Source organism: Trichinella spiralis, assembly GCF_000181795.1.
Source record: "Trichinella spiralis strain ISS 195 chromosome Unknown Scfld4, whole genome shotgun sequence".
In the NCBI taxonomy this organism is placed as follows: domain Eukaryota; kingdom Metazoa; phylum Nematoda; class Enoplea; order Trichinellida; family Trichinellidae; genus Trichinella; species Trichinella spiralis.
In genome coordinates this window covers 7,704,095-7,725,111 of record NW_003526943.1, presented here as the reverse complement: position 1 = coordinate 7,725,111, position 21,017 = coordinate 7,704,095, and the positions used below count along the sequence as shown (strand labels likewise).

The window sequence follows — 21,017 nt, the reverse complement described above, 5'->3', positions numbered from 1 at the left end:
TTAAATGAAATTATGTTTACATATAAATTATTTTAATTTATATTTTTTCCAAAAGAATATTGTAACTTATGTATTTCATCGTTTTCAGAATATTAGTCATTGCACACAGCCACATCACCGTAAATATAATTCACAGTAAAATTTCAACTATTCTCCATAATAATGGTCTTATCAAGCTTACTCATATATTTTAGTAATAACTGTTTTCCTGGAAAGAAAAAATCACGGGCTAGCTACATGTTTTCCGGACGGAACGGCACCGACCTCGTCGGTGTGACTCACCCGTGAGTTGGTGCGCACAAGACACGGGCAGGGCAGGAACAATGCGCGCGCACTGCCTGGTAGATTGCTATCTCGGCCTCTTGGATCCCGGGGGTAGGGGTCAGAAGAGACCCCATGCGGTGCATGGGATTAGCCGTTGTTCGGCGAACAACGGCTTCTTGCGCAAACAACTCCGGCGGTGGATTATCAGGCGACCTGGAGGAGCGGCCGTGGCAACGGACCCGCTAAATGGCCAACGGCGCAGTGGGGTAAGCGAAGACCAAAGGACCGAACCCTGGCAGCTCACCGGCAGCTGAGGGTAGTTAAGATCGGCGCCTCAGATAGCGCGCGCTCCCCGCGGCGCGCGAGCTGCCATTAGCGGTTCGCGTTAGCCATCCTCTGGGCCGCTGACACCGGGGTTCTGTATATAGCCATGGGGAGCGCCGCCGCGGAAAGGGAGCGAAATGCAGCGAAGTAGTGAAGATGAAGAGTAGAGCAGCGTGGATTAGAAGACATTAGGGCGCGAAGCAACGATAGACGTCGAGGATTCGAGAAAGAACAAAGATTGAAGCCAACCACCAATTCGAGGACTCGAAGATCAACGTGCGCCCAGAGAATTACGCCCGTGTTTGCCTATCCATACAGTGTACTGTTAATGTACTTGAAAATCATTTACCGAATGCTGTAATCGTCGATACAACACCATCTAATGTTTTGATGAGTGAAATTTTTAATGATTAAGTTACTTAATCTGTGTAACTTTCTGCTAGTAAATGCTGAAGGGTCCAACTCCGTTTTGGGGCTACCACGTCGGCCACTGCTATTTGTAGTGACCTTTTGACGTTTTTCACACATGATTAACGAATTGTAACAGAGGGTAGGCTGCTCTGTACTTTTAAGCTGGAAAACATAAAAATCACTTATCCCAGGTACGACAGAGAGAACGACTTTTAACCGCAAGAAGACCTGGCGGCCGTTCGGTAGGAAAGTTAGGTAATACTTGATCATCAGAAAGGTTACGGTAGTTAGTTGGCATTCCGAGATACAGTCAGTTGGTATTGGTGCGTCGTGTTCAGTTGGTGGTGAGCTGCGGTGTGATTGAGCCCTTCACGTGGCCGTGGTACTCGTGCTAAAAAAAGATGTTTCTCTCGGTATTTTCGTCGATTAATGCAGCCCGAACACTGTGAAGCGGAACGACGCACCGCTAGTTACGCGCATCGACGACACCCTGAACGCGCTAGTGAGAACAGTGGTTCAGCACACTTGACCTGGCGTACTTGGCAAGTCGAAGTGGACGAAGTAGACCATGAGAAGATGGCCTCCTCCACGCCCCTGTCAAATCAATTCCAATTCAAAGTTATGCCGTTCGGCCTTTGCAACGCTCCGCTACATTCCAGCGTCTAATAGAGCCCGCGATAAGTGGGCTGATCAGAAAGACTTGCTTTGTCTATCTAGACGATATCATCTTATTTAGGAAGACAGAAGAAAACCTGGAACGGCTCGCAGAGGTGCTACATCGCCTGCAGTCAATAGGGTTGAAAATTCGATCAACTAATGCGCCGCGGTGTGTGATACATGGGACACACAGTGTCGTTAAAGGGCATCGGCACTGGATACAGAATCAGAGTCCGAAAGACGAGACAAAGGGATTTTTTCACAGGCAGTTCAAGTATGGTAGAGTTGCTTTTCTGGTGTATGAGAAGATACACTACACAACTGTTGCAAGTGTGGTCAATCTGTAAAAAGAGAAGACGAACAGGAAAACCCCGTCGAATACTATTTGAACAGTGCGTTTATATACACAAGATGTGGGATGGATTTCCCATCGAAGAGCGAAATGCTTGAGCATGACAACTGCTTCGTACGTAACGGCGCCGACCTCGTCGGTGTGACTCTTTCGGTTCAACGTGCGCAAAGCGCGATCAGGACAAGAATAGTGTGGACCCCTTGCCCTGAAGATCACTATCGCGGCGTCTGACAACCGGGGTCGGGTTCACAGCAGTTCTTAAAGTACTGTCAAAAGGCCACGAATATGAAGTACGTGATTCAGTAGAAGAAGAGGCACATGCACAGCAGAACGACATGTGACAACAGAATGGGCAACGTTATGGAGAGAAGGAAACAACGGTGAAAAATACGATGAAAGAAGATTATGAAGATCGAGAAGAAGTAAAACAAGAAGAGAAGAGAGGATGTGCGATCAACGAGCATTGTGCCCAGTTCGTGCTTTACGTTTGGTGAACCGTGCGATTAATCGACTGAATCGTTTTAACGCTCTGGTTTGTGAACGCGAGCGATTGCCACTGGGTAGCTACGATAAAACTGGTCCGCCCGAAATAGAAGGAAAGATACAGTCCACTGATACCAGACTGGCAAGGAAGTTGTCAGTCTTTTTTTATTGTATTGTATATCTTTGCACATTGTGCTTATTGTAATGTAGTTAACACTTGTTTGTTGTTGTCAAATAAAATGTTATATGTTATATAGTTGACAAGTTTTAGGGCGGGTTCAACGGATAGTAGAAAATTTTAGTTTGCTGATCTGTGTAAATTTGAGGAAATAAAATTACAAAAGCAATCAGTTTATCACTTGAAGTAGTAATGAATAAAATGTAAAACTGTAAAAATTATTTTTAAAGACTAATATGTTTTCACTTTAACAAGGAACTAATGTAAAATATCACTATAATTTGCCCTAACTGGGTCAAGTTATGACAAATTAAGTCGTATTTTGAAAAAAACTGTCATTCAATCACAGAATTTGGACCATTTCAGTCACAAAAAAGCAAGCTTCCGACTGATTTTATCTATTGCCACTTTTTTATAGGTTCACACATCAAGTAACGTAAAAATGCAAATAAAACAGTGGGGTCCGCCAAGACCCCTTTGGTAAAAGTTGTGTGTAAAAGTGTTTTGATAAACGTACGGTTAAAGCTGAATGAAGTTGTATTAGGCATTCCCAAATTAGTGCCCCACGTAGAATAGCCTATCAGTGCACAGCCAATGAAAAAAAGGAGGCCAAAACCTAGAAGATGAGTTATGAATACCCGCTTTCAAAATACACACAATACTTAAGACGCTTTTCCTCTTCCGAGTCCAAATTTCTTACATGGTTAATAAATTATTTTTATTTTTCTTCCCTAACATTAAACATAAATAGTTCTATCTTTATGAATATATTTATTTAACTGACTTTTCAATATCTCTGGAATACCGTATGTTCTTATTGTTAAGAATACTTTATTTTCTTATTTTTTTACTGTAGCATTGACGTGTTGTTGTTTAAGTCAAAAGAAGTTTGTTACGTTGCTTTAGGTAGTTGATATTGCGCTTTATTTTAAATAATATCTATCTATCTGTCCATCTTATATTATTATTATCTATCTTATTATAATTGGAATACTTTTCCTGAAATGTAATTGATTTTCTAATTAATGATGTATCAATACTGTAAATGCACGGGATGTCACTTATTATTATTTATATTACTATTATTATAGTTTTAAAATGACTCGCAAACGAAGGAATCATGGACGAAACAAGAAAGGTCGTGGACATGTTAGGTTTATTCGTTGTACAAACTGTGGACGATGTTGTCCTAAAGATAAAGCAATAAAGAAATACATTGTGCGCAACATTGTGGAGGCTGCTGCAATACGCGATATTACGGAGGCCAGCTTGTACGAAAGTTTTGCCATGCCTAAACTATTCTTCAAGCTTCATTATTGTGTTTCTTGTGCTATCCATTCGAAAGTTGTGCGTAATAGATCGCGTGAAGCTCGTCGAGATCGCAATCCACCAAGATTTACCCAACGAATGAATTTGGGAAATCGTCCTGGAATGCTCGGCGTTGGACAGAAGTAACTTTACAGTTATTTATCGGTGTATGTCCCTTCGCATCGCATCTTTAAATTTGATTAAAAATATTTGAAATATTTTTTAGCTATTTCTGTTCTGCAGTCGTTTTTTTGTCATATTGCGCATATTTTTTGCAGCTGAGCTATTCCGTTCAAGCTTTTCTTAATGCTTAAAATATAAATTCAGTTGAAGAATGATAGGAAACTACTTAAAGTAAATTTTAAGTGGTTTATGATTGAAAACGTGACTGATGGTAAATTTATTTCTTAACAAATGTAGTTGACAGCATTTAGAATTTTGAGAAATTGCTTAAAAATGTAGGGAAATTTATAGACACAGTGTTATTTTTTATTTATTTGAAAGCTATTTACATTACTTTAAAATTATACATATTCTGAAATAATTAGTTTGCTACTTTATAAGTTTTTTGTATGAATTTAAGAGAAAAAACCTTGTTAATCATTCACTTTCTGTTTTACTATTTAGCAATTAAATTTTAAAAGGTTTCATTTGATGACGTTCTACGTGCGTTAACTTTGTTTTCACAACGTCACACATGTGCAGTTTAGTGAATATTGAATTTCTAGAAGTATGTAAAACTAATTTTATACTGTTTTTCTTGAGCAATGAAACAGTGAATTATGTATATCGGAATCAAAACAAAATTTCGTCAGGAACTAAAATGTACAAAATCTTTCTGAAGAAAGTTATTGTTCTAAATTAACTTTGATAGCATAGTTTTTGTTGTTAATTTTGAACTGAAGAGAGAAAATCGATTATAAACTGCATTATTCAAAACTACTTTTTACTTTCAATTGTAATGGGGTGGCATAATTTTTTGCTGCGTGCTGTTAATACAATGTTTTGGGATATTAGAGTAAGAGTTTGCATCAAAAAATTATTTTTTTTAAAGCAGTTAAAAGAAAATCTGTTTTCCCGTTAACATTTCATAGTAAACTGAATTTTCCGTTGAAGACTGATATTTTCAATAGAATATGAATTGAACGTTGAGCTTAATATTGATTTCCTATAGGTATTAATTATTTTGTTACTTTTAAGTTTACTTACCTTTTTTTCCAAGCTGTTTAAGTCTGTGACATTTTTTAAAGTTAAGAAGCATGCGCGAAGGCATTCACAGTGTTTTTGGAGAAAACATTTATGTAATATTGATTTATGAATCGAAAAGTTTTGCGGTTAGTGTTATACGTAGGGAAATATATTTATAAATATTGTGTAATTTTAATTTTCTTATTAGAAAATGTTTAGTTAAATAATTTTAAAAATGATATTATTTGGATATAAAAATAATAGCATTAGGTTTAACTTCAAGCTTTTTTACATCTTTATTCACAATAAGAAGAGTTTGAAATTCAGAATTAAAGATTTAGACTTGATTTTCAAGTACTTTTACTGTATAAAACCCAAAACTGGATTTGTCGCTTGGTAACGATATTACGAGTGATATTGTTGTACTTCACGCATTACAGATGAGATTATCAATGTTCATTTCAATGATAACCATATGGCACATCATCTTTAAAAATGGAATTCTGATAATACTTTCTAAGCATATATTTCAAATTGTACTTTGCAAAAATTCAAAGCTGCAGAATTTGAACATAAAAAGCTGAGTTGTAACTTACCTATTTCAATTAATAATTTTGAAAGTGATCAAATTTGTAAACAAATCACAACAATTCAATTAATTATTAATGATTGAATTTATTTTTAAAAAAAATTAAACAAAGAAACAGACAAATTTTTTGAGTTTAAAATAACAGAAAATGTGAAAATTACTTCAAATAAAAGTGAAACAAAAACGGATCTATTCAACTTGATAAGCATAGTCCAGCCGTGTGGAAAAATAACTGTTACCAACAGAAGCAAACTCCATAGTGTATATTCCAGTACGTTTGCATAGCAACGTACCTTCTTCGGGCATTTCACTACCCATCGGGGTGATCATGACCAAACGTGGCAACATCAATTCTGGTTGATCGTTTCCGTCATTGTTCTTATAGATAATGGTGAAAGTGAATTTTCCAGTACAAAAAAACTGCCAAAATAAAGTTGAGCCTGCCTGGACCTGGACGTCAACTTCGTACAATTTACGAGGCTTCAAATAGACAGTATGATATTCTTTTACCAGCTTCGGCTGAAAATAAAGACTCTCCTGAATTGGAGTATTCACCGTGCAGCATGTCAGAGGATCTATGCCTTCTTGAATTTCGGTCCATGTACCGCCGAATTGAACGGGCAAGGCGTCGGCAGAAACGTACTCGCAAAGTTTACTTTTCCATGAGTCGCCGGACAATACTCGAACCTTTTGCAACGTACGTGGAACCAACAACGACTTGACCAGTGTGAAAGCGAGTTTCACAAAAGGGCCCGGATTGATAATAAACAAATTTGTCAACAATTCACAGTAGTATTCTTGAATTACTGTCGAACCCAGAGCGAAAATCTGCATTATTGCCGAGAAAGGATTTAGGTAATCCAACACTTTCAGACCGAACAAATCATAAATCAATGTAACCCCGGACATTTTACCAGTTCGACGTTCTTGTTCAAGCACCTGCTTGAAAAAATACTCAGCCGTAACAAAATAATACATCAACAATTCACCGGATTTCAAAACTCGTGCCAATTTTAGATGTTCAATGTTACCAAGACAATTAATCACCACAATTGTGTTGTCTTTGGTATTCACGACAAACGGTTTAACAGACATACGCACCACAGGTAATACACGTCGGATTACCGGATGTTGCAAAAAGTTGTCGATCAAAGCCGGATCTTCCAGACCGGCTGCTCTTCTGTTGATTATGTAACTTTCAAAATGCACCTTGATTCTTTCCAAATCACCCTGCCAACCTTTCCACCAGCGCTCCAAATTGTAATCCGTACCCACGTCTTTCGGAATTGGCAAACTTATCACTTTCCGAACTTGGTCATTTTCCGATGGCGGCGTCTCCTGTTCATCCATCGTGACTATACTAAAAAGCACTACCTTTACAAAGAAATATATAACTATGAAAGACATGTTTAAACTAAAACCTGTCCAATAAAGTGATTTACTTTAAACCTTGCTGTGCTTTAAAGTAGAACTTTACAATTCAACAGCAAAAAATAAACAACAAAATGACAAAAAATGACTCAAGGCAGTAAAAAGGCAGGAAAAATAAAAAATTCATTCAATCAAAATCGCTGAGATCAAATAGGAGCCATGCAAATGAAAGTTCACTGAAAACCGCCACCTACTCGCAACAAAACTTTACTGAACTTCGTCATGTATACGGTATGTAAATTTATCTCAGGAACAATTTTGAAATATACTTGATTATTCAAATATTTTCTACTAAAAGTCAGATAATAACCCAATAACAATATGACAAATAATAATATGGCTTAAAACAAAATTTAATTATTCAATGAAATATTACACAAAAAAATGAACTGTTACTGTAAGTTTCTTCATGCATTTTAATACTGAATTTAAAATTATATCCGCATTATTCTAGTTTCATCAAAACTTTCGTTAAATTAAAATTAAGCAACAAATTTTTATGCACAAAATAATTATAAATTGGGTAATTTCCATTAAATCATGAAATTAATTTACAGTTAACGTTAAAGCATACCAGTAGTAAATTACAAAAAAGTATGCGAAATTATTTGTTATATATGATAATATTTAACTTATGAAACTCTCCATTGTATTATTTATATAAAACTGACTGCTCATTTATCCTTAAGACTTAATTAACTTGCCTATCAAAATAACTTCTCTAATGGTTTTAAGCTGTACATAAATTTTACCATTTTTGCGATAATTTTACGTAAAATTTATTCCTATATATATTTATTGGAAGCACTGCTAAACTTTAAGTGAACAATGTTATTTGTTTGTAAAAATATTTATCGAATTTAAGATTTTCAACTCATATGAGCACAAAAAATGGAAAACTGAAATAATGGGCATGATCTACAAAAAATGGAAATAAAATCTAGCAATGCTGAACAAGCTTTGGTTAAAACAGTAAAATGTAGAAAATTAAAATTACTGTAACAAATAGCTACCTGCGTTCAGGTTCATTAGTATTTTTTTTCTCTTCTTTTCTTTCTGAAGCTTACTTTCACAGCCCACCTACTTTACTCACGTGATGATCTCGTGGAAAACAGACACTGAACTTAGTAAAAGAATTTATTTATTAATCAAGGAAATGAATAATAAGAACTCATGGATTCATTTGTTCATTGATTTGAATTACTCTTAGCATGATTCCGTCTCATCTAAATGTTTTTATTGGTCTCTACAAATTGGTATTTCATTAGCTAATATTTTTCAATTATGAATGGCTAAAATATTTCATGTGGTCAAAATATTTTCTTCAAACAATTTTCATAAATTCAAAAGTGTACCTTTCAATAGTTTCAAATTCTAACTTTTCACTGTCGAAATTACGGCACCGCGACCAGTTACTGGAACGTCAGGCACGTATACATGCTGCGCACAAGTATACAATTCGAAGATAGCATCCATTGTCAGACCCTGAAGGATGTCAGCTCAGCTGGTTGCGCAACAGTATAGTGCCCGACCATGTGTGTTAGGAGTTTCAAGTGACATCACAGGAGCTAAGAGAACTCAGATCCTAACCATCATTTGTGGACAAGAAAACAACAACAGCTGTGGAAGAACAGGCGCCTAGAATAAGCAGGGAATTGGGGCTGTGGAGACGAAGCAGCCGCACCTACTACGGTCGAAAGGAAAATAACGGCACAGAATATACCTCGATGATGTACCACGCAGGTAACTCGTCCTGGCGCTATATATAAGAAACAAGATAGAGGAAAAAGTAGTAGTCGATGGAAGAAAGAGAGCGTTGTGAAGAAGTTGCTTTTCGAATTATTTGTTTCTTCATGTTCTCGTTGATTCTAACTGTTGTGTATTGGTGTTGTGTATTGATGTTGTATATCGAATTAATAGAATCCAAAATTATTGATAATGTAACCTGATCATCTTCTAATTCATTTACTGTAGCTCATAGATAACATAGTCAGTCAGTTACGAATTTATACAGCGTGTGTGTGTTCAAGTTAGTGTGTCGAATAAACAATTATCACTTCTACCGAGTCTTTGATCATGGCAGAAATACAACACTAACTACTGTCATCGGGTGAATAAAATTTAACCCCAGTTGTACTGCTTGTTGTTGTGTTAAAACAAATATCGGTTGACCTTGAGAAAAGGGCTAGGGACTTTTTTTAAAATTTCCAACGAGTTGTTTACCGTTGGGAGAACTTGAAGATCAGATAATTTATTTTCAACATTTCGTTTCATTTGATTTACAGTATATATTTTTTCATTATCAATATTTTTGCAATTGTTTCATTACACACTGAACTTTTATGGGGAAGTTTGACAGTGATAAGTAAGGTCCACAGTGAAGAATTATTGTTATTTCCAAAAGCGATTCACGTCCATACGTTGTCAACCTGGAGGCTAAAATACACATCATTTATGCATACCAGTAACCATGGCTTACATGCTTATATTATAGTCGCTTTGCTCAGTTTCACTATCTTTAATTTTCATCTCTTCATTTATTAATCAACTAAGCTGACGCCATTTGTGAATAAATTAAAATTGTTGGTGAAAGATTGTTGATTTTTCAAAGGCAAATTTTCCATTTTCGTCATTTCACTACGAAGTGCTGCTAAAAATTAGTAAGTAAAGCAACTGAGGAAAGATTGCTATAGAATCAATGTCATTCAGATTGTGAAGCACAGAAGCGGAAGGTTCGATGTTCTAGAGATGACAGCGCTCAGCTCATTACTTCTGCATTCGTCATTTTTCATTAAAATCCGTTAGAAGACGGCGTTCTTTATAAAATAATCTATTTTTAACTGCCTTCATGCCCATGCTGTGTAAGCCAAGGAGATAGTGTCTTTTATCCTACAACATAAGTTAGGATGAACAAATAATGAGAATTTAATTATTACATTGATATTAATATCTTAATCGAACTGAAAAAAAATTAGTTTCAATAACCTAATTCAAGATATACCTTATTTACAAAACAAACAAATATTAGCGGTGAATTTATTAACAATAAAATTATTTGAAAGCATCTTCAACGGCATTAACATCAACGGCAGTTAAAATTCAAGCATACATTATGTTACGCCAAAATAAGCATCAGTGCTAACGGTGTAGGTGGCGCCACTTGTCACTGTGAATAAAGTCAGTTGTCATGACGACCTTCAATCCAATCATGACTAACGCTAGAGGTACGGCGTCGATGACAACCAATAGAATATTTGCACGATATTATAAAAGAACACACTCAAGCAATGACAAAGCAGTCCATGGAGGATGTGCGTATTTCTTGATCAGTGTGTTTGGTGATTGTTCCTCCTGGCTAATAGATGTATAACAATGATTGTTCCCCTAATTTGGTTATGACAGGACGCGGTGTACCAAACACTACAGAGAACGGCACAGAGAAAGCTTGATGCCGACCTCCCTAAGAAAATCTTTAAAGAACCTGCCATATTACGGCTGTTACTATCGTTGAGAAGAATTTACATCTTCAGCATTCTTTGAAACGACTCACTGTGTCAATGCGCTGTGTGATGTTTGTTAGCGAAACAGTCCCTAAGCGTCAGTATGGGCAAGTAGATTTCTGGATACAGAAATCATCGAGGAACTAAAAGAAGATTTGACTACCAGCTTACGTTGGTGAAGAAGAAGAAGGAGAAGAAACAGAAGAGGATGAATGATGACGAACATTTCGCCCAAATGAAAATGTAACGAAGCTTGTGCATTGTCGTCGCACATGTCAGCCCTTTCAAAGATTAATTTCTTAGAAAATGGACATTTCAGAAATCAAATGATAATGAAGATGGCCATGATTGTGAGCAGGAAAAAGCAATGCAAGTGTTGCAAGCATAGGCATCCACTGAAGTAATTGGGAAGCGCATTAGGCAGATGCACTACAAATGACTTGCTCAGTGGGTTGCCACGCATAAAAACATGAAATGAAGATGAACACGGATGAGAAGGATATGAGAAACAAAACTGAACATGAAAATTAAGAAGCAAAAAAGGGAAGTTTGAATTGAAATGGAGTTTAAAGATTTTTCAGAGAGGGACGGAATTAATCGAAATTCTAAAAGGGCATAAAAATCCCTTAACGATTAGCAAAGAGCTGAAGATTGAAAGGTAATTAAAAGCAACAACCAACATCATCAGGATGTTCAGAAGCGCAGTCCGAAGATAACGACAGCCGCATGAATTCTATCAATGATAATGAAAATACAAACAGCAAAGCCGCAAAAGTTCAAATGATATATTCATTTCATTCTGGAACTGTATTTGCATACTGTCGTATATAGATTTTGTTTCTTTGAAAGTAAATGGAACATTCTGAAATTGCATTTTTTATTTGTATTATCGTAAATTATTGCAACATTAATTTCTTTTTCTTTTAAAGAAATCCATGCAAAACAGATTTTTAATTAAGAAAAAGTGAATTTATAAATGTATGTTTAACAGTATTCAAAAGTAAGAACAGTTGACCTGCAACATAAACGTTAAGGCATCCCTGCAAATATCGAATTTCCGTGAATACTTGTTACTTATTTCCATACACTTCGCTAATGCTATTTAGTATTACGCGATTGCATCACAGAGCGTCTACTGATTTGTATGTTAAATATTTGTTCCACATTTATATTTTTAATTAATTTGATTGAATGAATAACAGACTAAATTGTGCATGTGTAATCTAATGCACAAAAAATTTTGTATCTATATCATGCGATGTTTTTGCCCGGAACGAAAACACATTTTCATACATGCTTATTATAAACGTCTAAGCAAACAACGCTGGCTAAGTCACGTGCTTTTTCCAGTTATTTGAGCAAACAACGCTTGATGTTGACTCTCGCTATGTATAGCTGTAGGCTATTCTCCTTTCAAAACAAATATTAGAAATGAATAATTTCCCAAGTAACAAAACAAAAGTGACATAAAAAATTTTAATAAAAATTTGAATTAGAAATTCAACTTTAAAGTTATGAAAATTGTAATAGAAATATTTTGGCCTATGAAACGTAAAATAATGTAATGATTCATCATTAACTGCTAGTAGCTAATGAAATAGAAATTATCAGCTAATGGCATTTTAACTGTTGAAAACCAACAAAAAACAGTAACATAAAAGTATCAACAAAATATCTGTGCATCTGTTGTATATGTATATTTGAAAAATGTGCTCAAAATGAATATAATGCATAATTTGGATAATGAAAGTTAAGAAATTATTAACACGTAATTCATTATTTCTATTTGTTCTTTGAACGAATTGCTTTATGGAATGGAATAGCAGAATGCAAATTTTTAATTAATAATCAGAACATTTTCTGAAAACCGAGCGAAATAATTCTTGAAACATTTAACGTTTGTAATGTTTAATTGAAGATATAAAATGTATGTTATTACTTTTAATAAAATATGACGCTTTGATTGTAAAGGTTCATAATACATACACTGTTATTATCAAATTGATAATTTTTTAAATAATTTTTACTTTTAACAATATGTAATGCAGAAATTTGTTTCCATTCTTGCATCTTTTGCAATAGGTTTTCAGATACTTATTTTTTACGCCCATTTTAAGTAATGGAATTATCTTTAAAAAGGAGGCTTGATGAAAAATTCAGATATTTATTTTTTTCAATATAAATTACATTGTTCTGCAATAAATTTGAAGTGATATTGTTGAAGGCGACACTCTGAAGGGCAATGAAGTGAAAACAGATTTTTTGTTTTTCTCAAGATATTATACACATTTGTTTCAATGATATTTGGAGAAAAATGAAAATAGCTGTTTATTATTGGGAAAATTTTTGATGAAAATCTTATTTTGTTAGGCATTTTATTATTTAACTAGAATAAATTGTAACGTGCATAAACGTTCATTTTTCAAGAAGCAGCAAAGTAGCCAAGCTGTTTTTCATGTCTCCAAACTTTTCTGTCATTGAATAATGCAGAAAGTAGCAAGTTCATTGTTGTGCTGATTTATTATGCGCAATTGTTAAGCTGATGCAACTTTAAGCATTCAAAAACTTTACAAGCGTTGTCCAAAGCAGTTGTTCAGCAGAAACAACAAGTAGAGGCCATTGTGAGCAGCTGAATGCATTTACATTTAACATTTAACAATTTAAGAAAAAATCGCTTTTGTTGTCATATAAAATGGCTTATTTTATATCAAATAGCTCGACATTTGTTTTTCAATTCTATTTGCTAAAAGGGATTTTAAACAGAATGCATAAAATAAAATATTGCAAGTGGTTAAGTTCAAGTGTTGAAACAATTTTCACAATTTTACAATGTGTTGATAAATTTTTTTCCTTTCTGTTCAAGTAGATGAAATTTTAATTTTTTTAATAAAAATTACTCTTACTATGTTGAGAATAAAAGTATCCCCTTTTGACATTATTTTGTATTAATGATGCTAGTCAAGGGTTGATCAAACTAATAATTAGAAATTGCAACAAGCTGGTATTGTGAATTTCACGAAAGCAGTTTTATCTGCTGAAACATTTCTTTGTAATTGTTTCTTTTTTATTTACATAATATTTGTTCTTTTGATAGCTTGCATATCAAAATATAACAAAAGCAACATTTTCCATATTATCAGCGCAGCTGTTGTGGTGCTTGTTTGTTTTTCGTAGTAATAAATACCACACAGCTGCACAGTAAATTTCACCATTTTTTGTAGTGTGCTTGCATATGAAATTTCATTACGTAATAATGAAGAATTAATTATGCTAAGGAGGTTATCAGATTTTTGTACGGAATTGAACAGTAACTTGACTGAGTCTTTTCTTGCTTCTGTATCAACTTATAGCAAACATGTTATCATTTAAATTAACTTAGTACTTATTAAATTCTTAGTTTGTGCATTTCAATTTGATTCAAATAAATACCCACAAAAGATATGATGTTCTTATTTAAATCAAAGTTTATTTTCGTGTTCAGTTTGATTAAGGTCAAATGGTTTAGTTGAATATGAATATGTCAAAGAAATCATTTGACAGCTATAATTTACTGCCGACATTGATGGCACTACATCCCATCAAAACTATTTACTGATGTTTTAATATCGCAGGTTATTACATCAGTTAAGTGCTTAATTGTGCTAATTTCATAATGAAAAAAACAGAACTTAATATTGCCAAGAATTATAAAAATATTTTGATCAATTATATATGCAATTGAATTGCTACCATTCACAATTGGAAATGAATGACTAATAAATTTTCGATTCAGAGGGGTCAATAAAAGGTATACACATGAGATCAAATCATGCTGAGAGCACTTCGAGCGAACGAATAAGTAAAACCAATAAAAATTTCAGGCCAATAATGGAACGCAAGGAAAAACCCTGATTCCAGCATCCTCGAGCAAAAGTGATGTAAATCAAATATTGTCATATGCTAAATAAGAAAAAAAATTTATTTTATGCAAAAGAGAAAAATAGAAGTGCAGTCGAACTTGGTTAAGTGCACATTTCCCTTAAGTGAGCAAGATTTTGGGCTAACAAAATTTCCTGTAGTTGATTATATAATAAAATAATGGATAAGTGCACATCTTGGTTAAGTGCATCATTTTGCTGAGCTCCAAGGGATTTACTGTTCGCAGCATATACCCCTTAAGTGAAGAATAGGAGCGTTCCAGGCCGCTTTAGGTTTATGAGCCATAGCAACTATTGATACTCAGCAAAGTCTATGCTCCCCACATCGTAATAAGCACGCGTATCACAGACAAGGTGAGCTAGGCCAAAGTCAAAACATCCACTGCTTTTCCAGGAAGTTTCTCACAAGGAAGTTGTCGCGGATCTGGTCATATTTTCACAAAAACAGCATAAATCAGACAAATCTAAAGTGAAATGAAGATCAGCTAGTAACGCTGGTGCCACAAAATATAATTCAAGCCTACATTTCTGACTATTGTACATAAATTAAATGGGCATTTTTTCACAACAAACCTATTTGTAAATGTGAAGTTATTTCCCCTTTCAATTACTCAGCATAATTCCCAACTGTGGATAAGTGCATGAAAATTCTTGCCAAATTCCATGTGTACTTAACCAAGTTCGACCGTAAATCAAAAAGGTGCAACAACACTGTGATTGGTGAACATATTTCTGAGAGTGAAGCGAAAACTGTCAGAAGTTAGTAAAAAGATGAAAAAGTTGCTAATTGCACACAAGCTGTTCAACACTCGAAATACGTTGCCAAGCGAGAAGCGTACCCGGATACTATCAGTGGACAAAGAAATTATGCGAAACAGTCGTCCAAAAATCTGCAAGATGAGCATCACGGCGATGATAGCGCCAAACGTTTTCATCAGGCGTACACTTTCTTTGTACTTTAGACGGAAGATGTTCAACAAATTGCGTTTACGATAGGTACGAGCTTTCCAACTGACATAGACGAGGCAAATCCCGTTGAAAAGCAATATAACAACACTGACTATAATAAAATAATATTGGAACGTAGTGGACGTGATGGTCGAAGACCAACAGTCGTCGCTGCCGCAGAGCATCAGACTTCTGTTCTGCTGAAATCCGTCGATGACCATCACTATGGACATAGACAATGAAAACATGAATGCAGCAAACAAAAGTGGCACTGGAAATTTCCACGGTGAAACATTTCTGTAGAATGATGGCTGAAAAATTGCAACGGTTCGTTCTATGGATAGAACGGCAACCAACATAACGTCGTTCGTCTGGACCGTATGCAGGAGAAATAAACGTTGGCAACAGTAAGCAATTTCGACTGTCCCTTGCATAAAGTAGACGCTAAATATTTGCCAAATTTCAAATTCAACAGAACTAGCACCACCCACGGCGTCGTTGAAGCACAAAATGCACATGGTCAAAAAATGGATGTTTCGAAGCTCTTTTGATTTGAGTATCACCAAAACTCCAAGTAAACTGATGGCAATTATCACCACGCCTATCAGTACTACTACTGCAGATGTACTTTCGACAAGCACCGATTCATGCGCAACCAGCATCGACTGCAAGGTATCATTAGCCATTTTCATTCAATTTTTTCTAATTAAAATTTTACCGTACAAATGTCTGAAATAAATTTTATGCTGTATCATATATGGAGCGTCCGAAAATCAAAAGATCTCATTGAATGAAAAATAACCTTATTAAAAATCATCAACAATAAAATTGCATCTTAAAAATCATGCCTTTATATCTTTTTTCTTTTAATAAAATTTTACAGAAAGCAAATTATCATTGTCATTATATAAAATGAATTACATGAATGGTTGTCACGGTTACTTTTTATAAATTTCAATAATTCATTCAGCTCAAAATCATAATCACTCTGAATTCGGCACTGTAAAGCATATATTACCTATAAGATCAAATAAAAGTGCAAAATAGGAGCTCCACAAAAAAGTAGAGCAAAACTCTGAATATATTTATAAAATATTAATTCACATCTTTAATTCAAGTAATTTTTTAATGCTTAAATTTTGAATGAATATTAGTACATTAGTGAAATTATGATGCATAATAAATAATTAAATGACATATTTTGTAAAATTATGCCCGTTATAAGTAAAAATTTATAGTGAAATTTAAAAATATTTGTCAATATATTCATTCAATAACAAAGTGAATCCAAATAAGATTTTGAATATTTGTATACAACGACGGATTGTAAAATCATGATTTAAGTACAACATATTCAACTATCATTGAATATTTGCCATTTTTCAAGTAAAATCTCAGTAACTTTAAGTATTCATTTCTTAATTTAAGAAAACGGATTCTCACAGCAGATAGTAAAATAGCTGCTTTTAGCATTTTTGGCATTAATATTTTCCATAACAATATAATTTTTATCAAAAAATTTCCATTTCACCTAATTTTGATTTTTAATATTTGTAGAAAGATATTTGTATATACTGATATTTTAATACATTCTACTTTACTGTGATCATTGATAGTTCAGTACTTTTTATCTACTTAATTTTATAAAAATAACTGTTGTTTACCTGAAATTTTTTGCTTATCGATTACTGCACGATGACAATCTGCAAATTCTATTATATAAATCACATGATGATTAAATAATGAAACGGCAAAATTAAGCATTTAAATATCTGATTTTGCTTTAAAAAAACCTAAAAATATAAAATAGAATAATTTGATGAATATATCAAAATAATATTAATAATGATATAGTAATAATAATAAATATGCATATACATACATATATGTATGTAACTCATTTATTATCATTATTTATGAAGGGTTAAATTGATACATGCATATGTATAACATCAGCGAAAAAGTAAAAAATAATTTTACAAGATGAGCTGAAGAGAAGATATAAAGATAACTAAAGCAGAGTGATAAACTATAGGGGGTAAATTATCATAAACAAAATCAATAAAATAATATAGTTGAAATGTAGTGAAAAGTTTATCATATAGTTTAATATAGATCATTTTCATAAATCGGTCGTCAAAATAATATGAAGGAAAGGAAAATGTGTCCAGATATTCATGATAATAAGTTATATAAGGATTGTAAATTCAGTGAAATCAAATTAACAAAGAAATAGATGCATTAATAACTTAGACGGCTTCAACGTGTCAGTAGTAACGTCAAATTTCATTAAAAATCTCCAGATAGCAGTTAAAACAGTCTTTCTAACATCTTAATAACAACATGTATCATGAATTTAATTAGGGTTTAAAAATATTATATCAATGAAGTATACTTACTCAATTTCACTTCATTAAAAAATACTGAAATCAAAATATAACAGTGTAAGCAGAATGAAATTTTAAGAAGTTAAAAATGTAACATATCATAAGTAAATTAAATTATTTTATTTTTAGTATTAAACAGATTTTAAAAAATTAAAAAAAGTTTTACCGTCTTACATGTTCATTGCACTACTTTATGATGCAAAGTTTCAGATATCAAATTTGCATTTAAAAATAAGAAGTGAATTTCGGCACAATAAAAATCAGAGTTTTACAATGGAGATGAAAGAAATTTAAAATGAGAATCACAGGTGTCAACACTCTTGAAGTTCATTGAAAATATATCGCTATCTCTTAATGTAATTTTTAATTTAATTAAAATCCAAATGTACTCCACAGGAACTTTAATTAATAAAGATATTTTCCTGTTTGTTGCAATCAAAATTAGTTAGTTTAGAGTGATATGAGTTTCTTTTAATATAATATTCGCAGTCTCATATAATATTACATTTCTGATAAGTAAATAAACTTGAGAATAGAATATTAATTTGCAATTTTTACAAACCTCTTTACCATCTTCATGCAACAATATAAATCAAAATAGCTGAAAAATTGCTTACTGAGGCAAATTAAGCTGGATAAATTAGTTTATTTGTAAGTGAATGCTTGTTAGTGCGTGTAATGAATTTCTGATCAAAGTAATTCAATTATTACATTCAAAGCTGCTTGTTATTTGGTAAACAGGGCTTCAAGTTTGCCCCTGATCTGGATTTTTCTGATAAAGATTTTGAAAATGTGAGCCACATAAATTTAAATAATATTTGCAAATTTTACAAGTCATATCTGTATGACTATGTCTCTTAATTATATGCTTCAATCTCAATGCAAACGAATGCACTTATTTTGACTTAAGTTGATTTTAGAAAAGCAATCTTGCTCACTTTTATCACAAACATGGACCAGAAATTTAAAAAATGTTTTATAACAGTTTCTGCTGTTGACAATATAAATAAACCGTAACCTTAGAAATGTGAGATTTATGGCTGCTGAAATTCCAAATGAAATATTTGCCATATTTTATAAATAATAAAGTTTAAACTATATTAATTATATTATTTATGTATTACACAGTTATGTCATATAAAAAGTGTACAGCCCGAAAACAAAAAACAACAAAAAATAATTTTCTTATTCTCTTCAGTTTTTTCATTTCATATTGAATAAAGAAATAGCACATGTAAAAATCCTTTTGTTTATTAGAATTAATTCTTAATTAATTCCTTGTAGTACAAAGTACAGAGTTGAAGCTAAAATTAAAACGCATTAAAATCAAATTAAAAGAAATCAAAAGATTAGTAATTGAAAACATTTAATAAAATATGCACAATAATTAAAATTTTGCTATACTTTAATTCTCTTTAGACCTGTAATGCTCTGACATTAAGAAAAAGAAAGGAGTTTTCAATCTTGCAATTACAGTGAAACTCTGATTATCCGTTACTCGATTATCCGAACACTTTTTGGTCAGCCAACCTGCATTTCACTAATACTGTAACATTCTGTTGTTGGCTAATTTTTTAATCAACGGTATGTTTACTACGAGAAAGAGAAAGGTTTTCAGTTTAGAGCAAAAACTAGAATTGTGTAGACTAGTTAAGAGGGGTGAGTCGCTGAGGAAAATCGTTGAGAGTTTAGGTGTGGGTCTGTCCACAGTTTCAGATATCTATCGCAGTCGACGTCAGCTAACTTTGTGTCGTACATGGATACTTCGAGTAGCTGTTCTTCACGAAAACTGATGAAAAAAGCGTTAAACAACGCGCTTGATTCAGCGCTAGAAATGTTCACAAATCCTGTGTTATCATAGAACGAAGTCGAACACTTGCTAACCGTGGATAATACCCCATTATGTGAAACATTAACTGACGACGAAATATTCGAAGTAGTGGAAAAAGATGAAAATGAAGACGACGATGTGTCTTATAAGCCAAATGAAGAGCTGAGCCATTCTTCCTTCAAATTCGGCTTGAAGTGGATGGAGCAACAGAAAAAATTCAGCACTACTGGGCTGATGCTAATGAGACATATTCGCGATGTCACTGCACAGAAGTTGCTTTCTTCGTTCAAACAGAAACTTTATTACTGATGACACAAACTAAACGTGATCCTTTTTGAATGTAGCGATGAAGAATACATAATCGACTAAGATAATAAACACTGCATACAATTTAAGCGAGTAAAGGGCAAATAACATCGCACAACGGGATGTCTACTGTTTCGTGTCTCATTATAAATGACAGCTATAAACGTTTCAATTATATACATACATTTTAAAAAATTGCAAACGTCCGATTATCCGAAAATTCGGTTATCCGAACGACCCTCCAAATCTTCAAAATTTCGGATAATCGAAGTTCCCCCTTAAAAGTTAGTTTTCATTGCTTATGGTCATCATATTAAAAAATTAAAGAATTACTAAAAATTGTACACTTTGCTAAGTAATATAAAAGAATTGGACATGAAATGAACAGTATTGAAATAAAAAAACTGTTCACATTACAAAAACAGCAAATTTACAAATGCCATATCAATTCAAATATATTTCAATATTTTCCTATCGATCCTTGTTGAGTATAGTATAGTACATTATAGAAAAGTAATAATGTTTCTCCATATTTTATTTAAAATCACTGTTATTATTATATAATGTAAGATGTAATTAAAATTCATAAACGCTTGTCAATACTATCAGCATAAAATACAATTAAAATAAAGCTACAAGAAAAAATGACATATGAGAAATTACTGCAGACAGTAAAATAAAGACAACAGGATAGTACAAAAAGATGACGTCATGATGAAATATATGCATGTTATTTGTTGCAAACGAAATTTACGCGCAACTTGATCCGCAGTTATAGTGGACCGTATTTCTATTTCCGTCAGACGCAATTCTGACTATCCGCTCGCGATTGTCTCGTTTGCACAATCGAGTGTGCATCAACAAAACTCAGTTGATTGCTCGCATTGTTTATTCAGTGCAAAACACAAACAGAGGCGCAAATACCTCCAAGTATTTTCGCACA

General features: G+C 33.3%; 6 protein-coding genes across 6 annotated transcripts; 4 read left to right on the top strand and 2 right to left on the bottom strand.

Annotated features, from left to right (window-relative positions):
* The first annotated feature begins 694 nt into the window (after window positions 1-694).
* On the top strand, window positions 695-1,363 carry Tsp_01883 (hypothetical protein). The gene is given in 4 exon segments (XM_003377653.1): window positions 695-735; window positions 751-886; window positions 1,191-1,249; window positions 1,273-1,363. 4 exon segments carry the CDS (start codon window positions 695-697, stop codon window positions 1,361-1,363), a joined length of 327 nt encoding a protein of 108 aa, XP_003377701.1.
* A 65-nt stretch (window positions 1,364-1,428) lies between these two features.
* On the top strand, window positions 1,429-2,003 carry Tsp_01884 (conserved hypothetical protein). Its single transcript, XM_003377652.1, has 2 exons — window positions 1,429-1,617; window positions 1,659-2,003. Exons 1-2 carry the CDS (start codon window positions 1,429-1,431, stop codon window positions 2,001-2,003), a joined length of 534 nt encoding a protein of 177 aa, XP_003377700.1.
* Window positions 2,004-3,767: 1,764 nt separating this feature from the next.
* Tsp_01885 (40S ribosomal protein S26) lies at window positions 3,768-4,687 on the top strand. Its single transcript, XM_003377651.1, has 4 exons — window positions 3,768-4,120; window positions 4,204-4,222; window positions 4,305-4,331; window positions 4,622-4,687. Exons 1-4 carry the CDS (start codon window positions 3,768-3,770, stop codon window positions 4,685-4,687), a joined length of 465 nt encoding a protein of 154 aa, XP_003377699.1.
* A 905-nt stretch (window positions 4,688-5,592) lies between these two features.
* Tsp_01886 (putative CRAL/TRIO domain protein) lies at window positions 5,593-8,661 on the bottom strand. Its single transcript, XM_003377650.1, has 4 exons — window positions 8,565-8,661; window positions 8,279-8,303; window positions 5,953-7,114; window positions 5,593-5,652 (listed from the first exon to the last, which is right to left on the bottom strand). Exons 1-4 carry the CDS (start codon window positions 8,659-8,661, stop codon window positions 5,593-5,595), a joined length of 1,344 nt encoding a protein of 447 aa, XP_003377698.1.
* Window positions 8,662-14,486: 5,825 nt separating this feature from the next.
* Tsp_01887 (conserved hypothetical protein Tau-tubulin kinase 2) lies at window positions 14,487-16,236 on the bottom strand. Its single transcript, XM_003377649.1, has 2 exons — window positions 15,442-16,236; window positions 14,487-14,624 (listed from the first exon to the last, which is right to left on the bottom strand). The coding sequence occupies exons 1-2, from the start codon at window positions 16,234-16,236 to the stop codon at window positions 14,487-14,489; spliced, it is 933 nt and encodes a 310-aa protein (XP_003377697.1).
* A 1,996-nt stretch (window positions 16,237-18,232) lies between these two features.
* Window positions 18,233-20,077, top strand: Tsp_01888 (putative Trp operon transcriptional repressor). The gene is made up of 3 exons (XM_003377648.1): window positions 18,233-18,262; window positions 19,593-19,712; window positions 19,799-20,077. The coding sequence occupies exons 1-3, from the start codon at window positions 18,233-18,235 to the stop codon at window positions 20,075-20,077; spliced, it is 429 nt and encodes a 142-aa protein (XP_003377696.1).
* The last annotated feature ends 940 nt before the right edge of the window (window positions 20,078-21,017 follow it).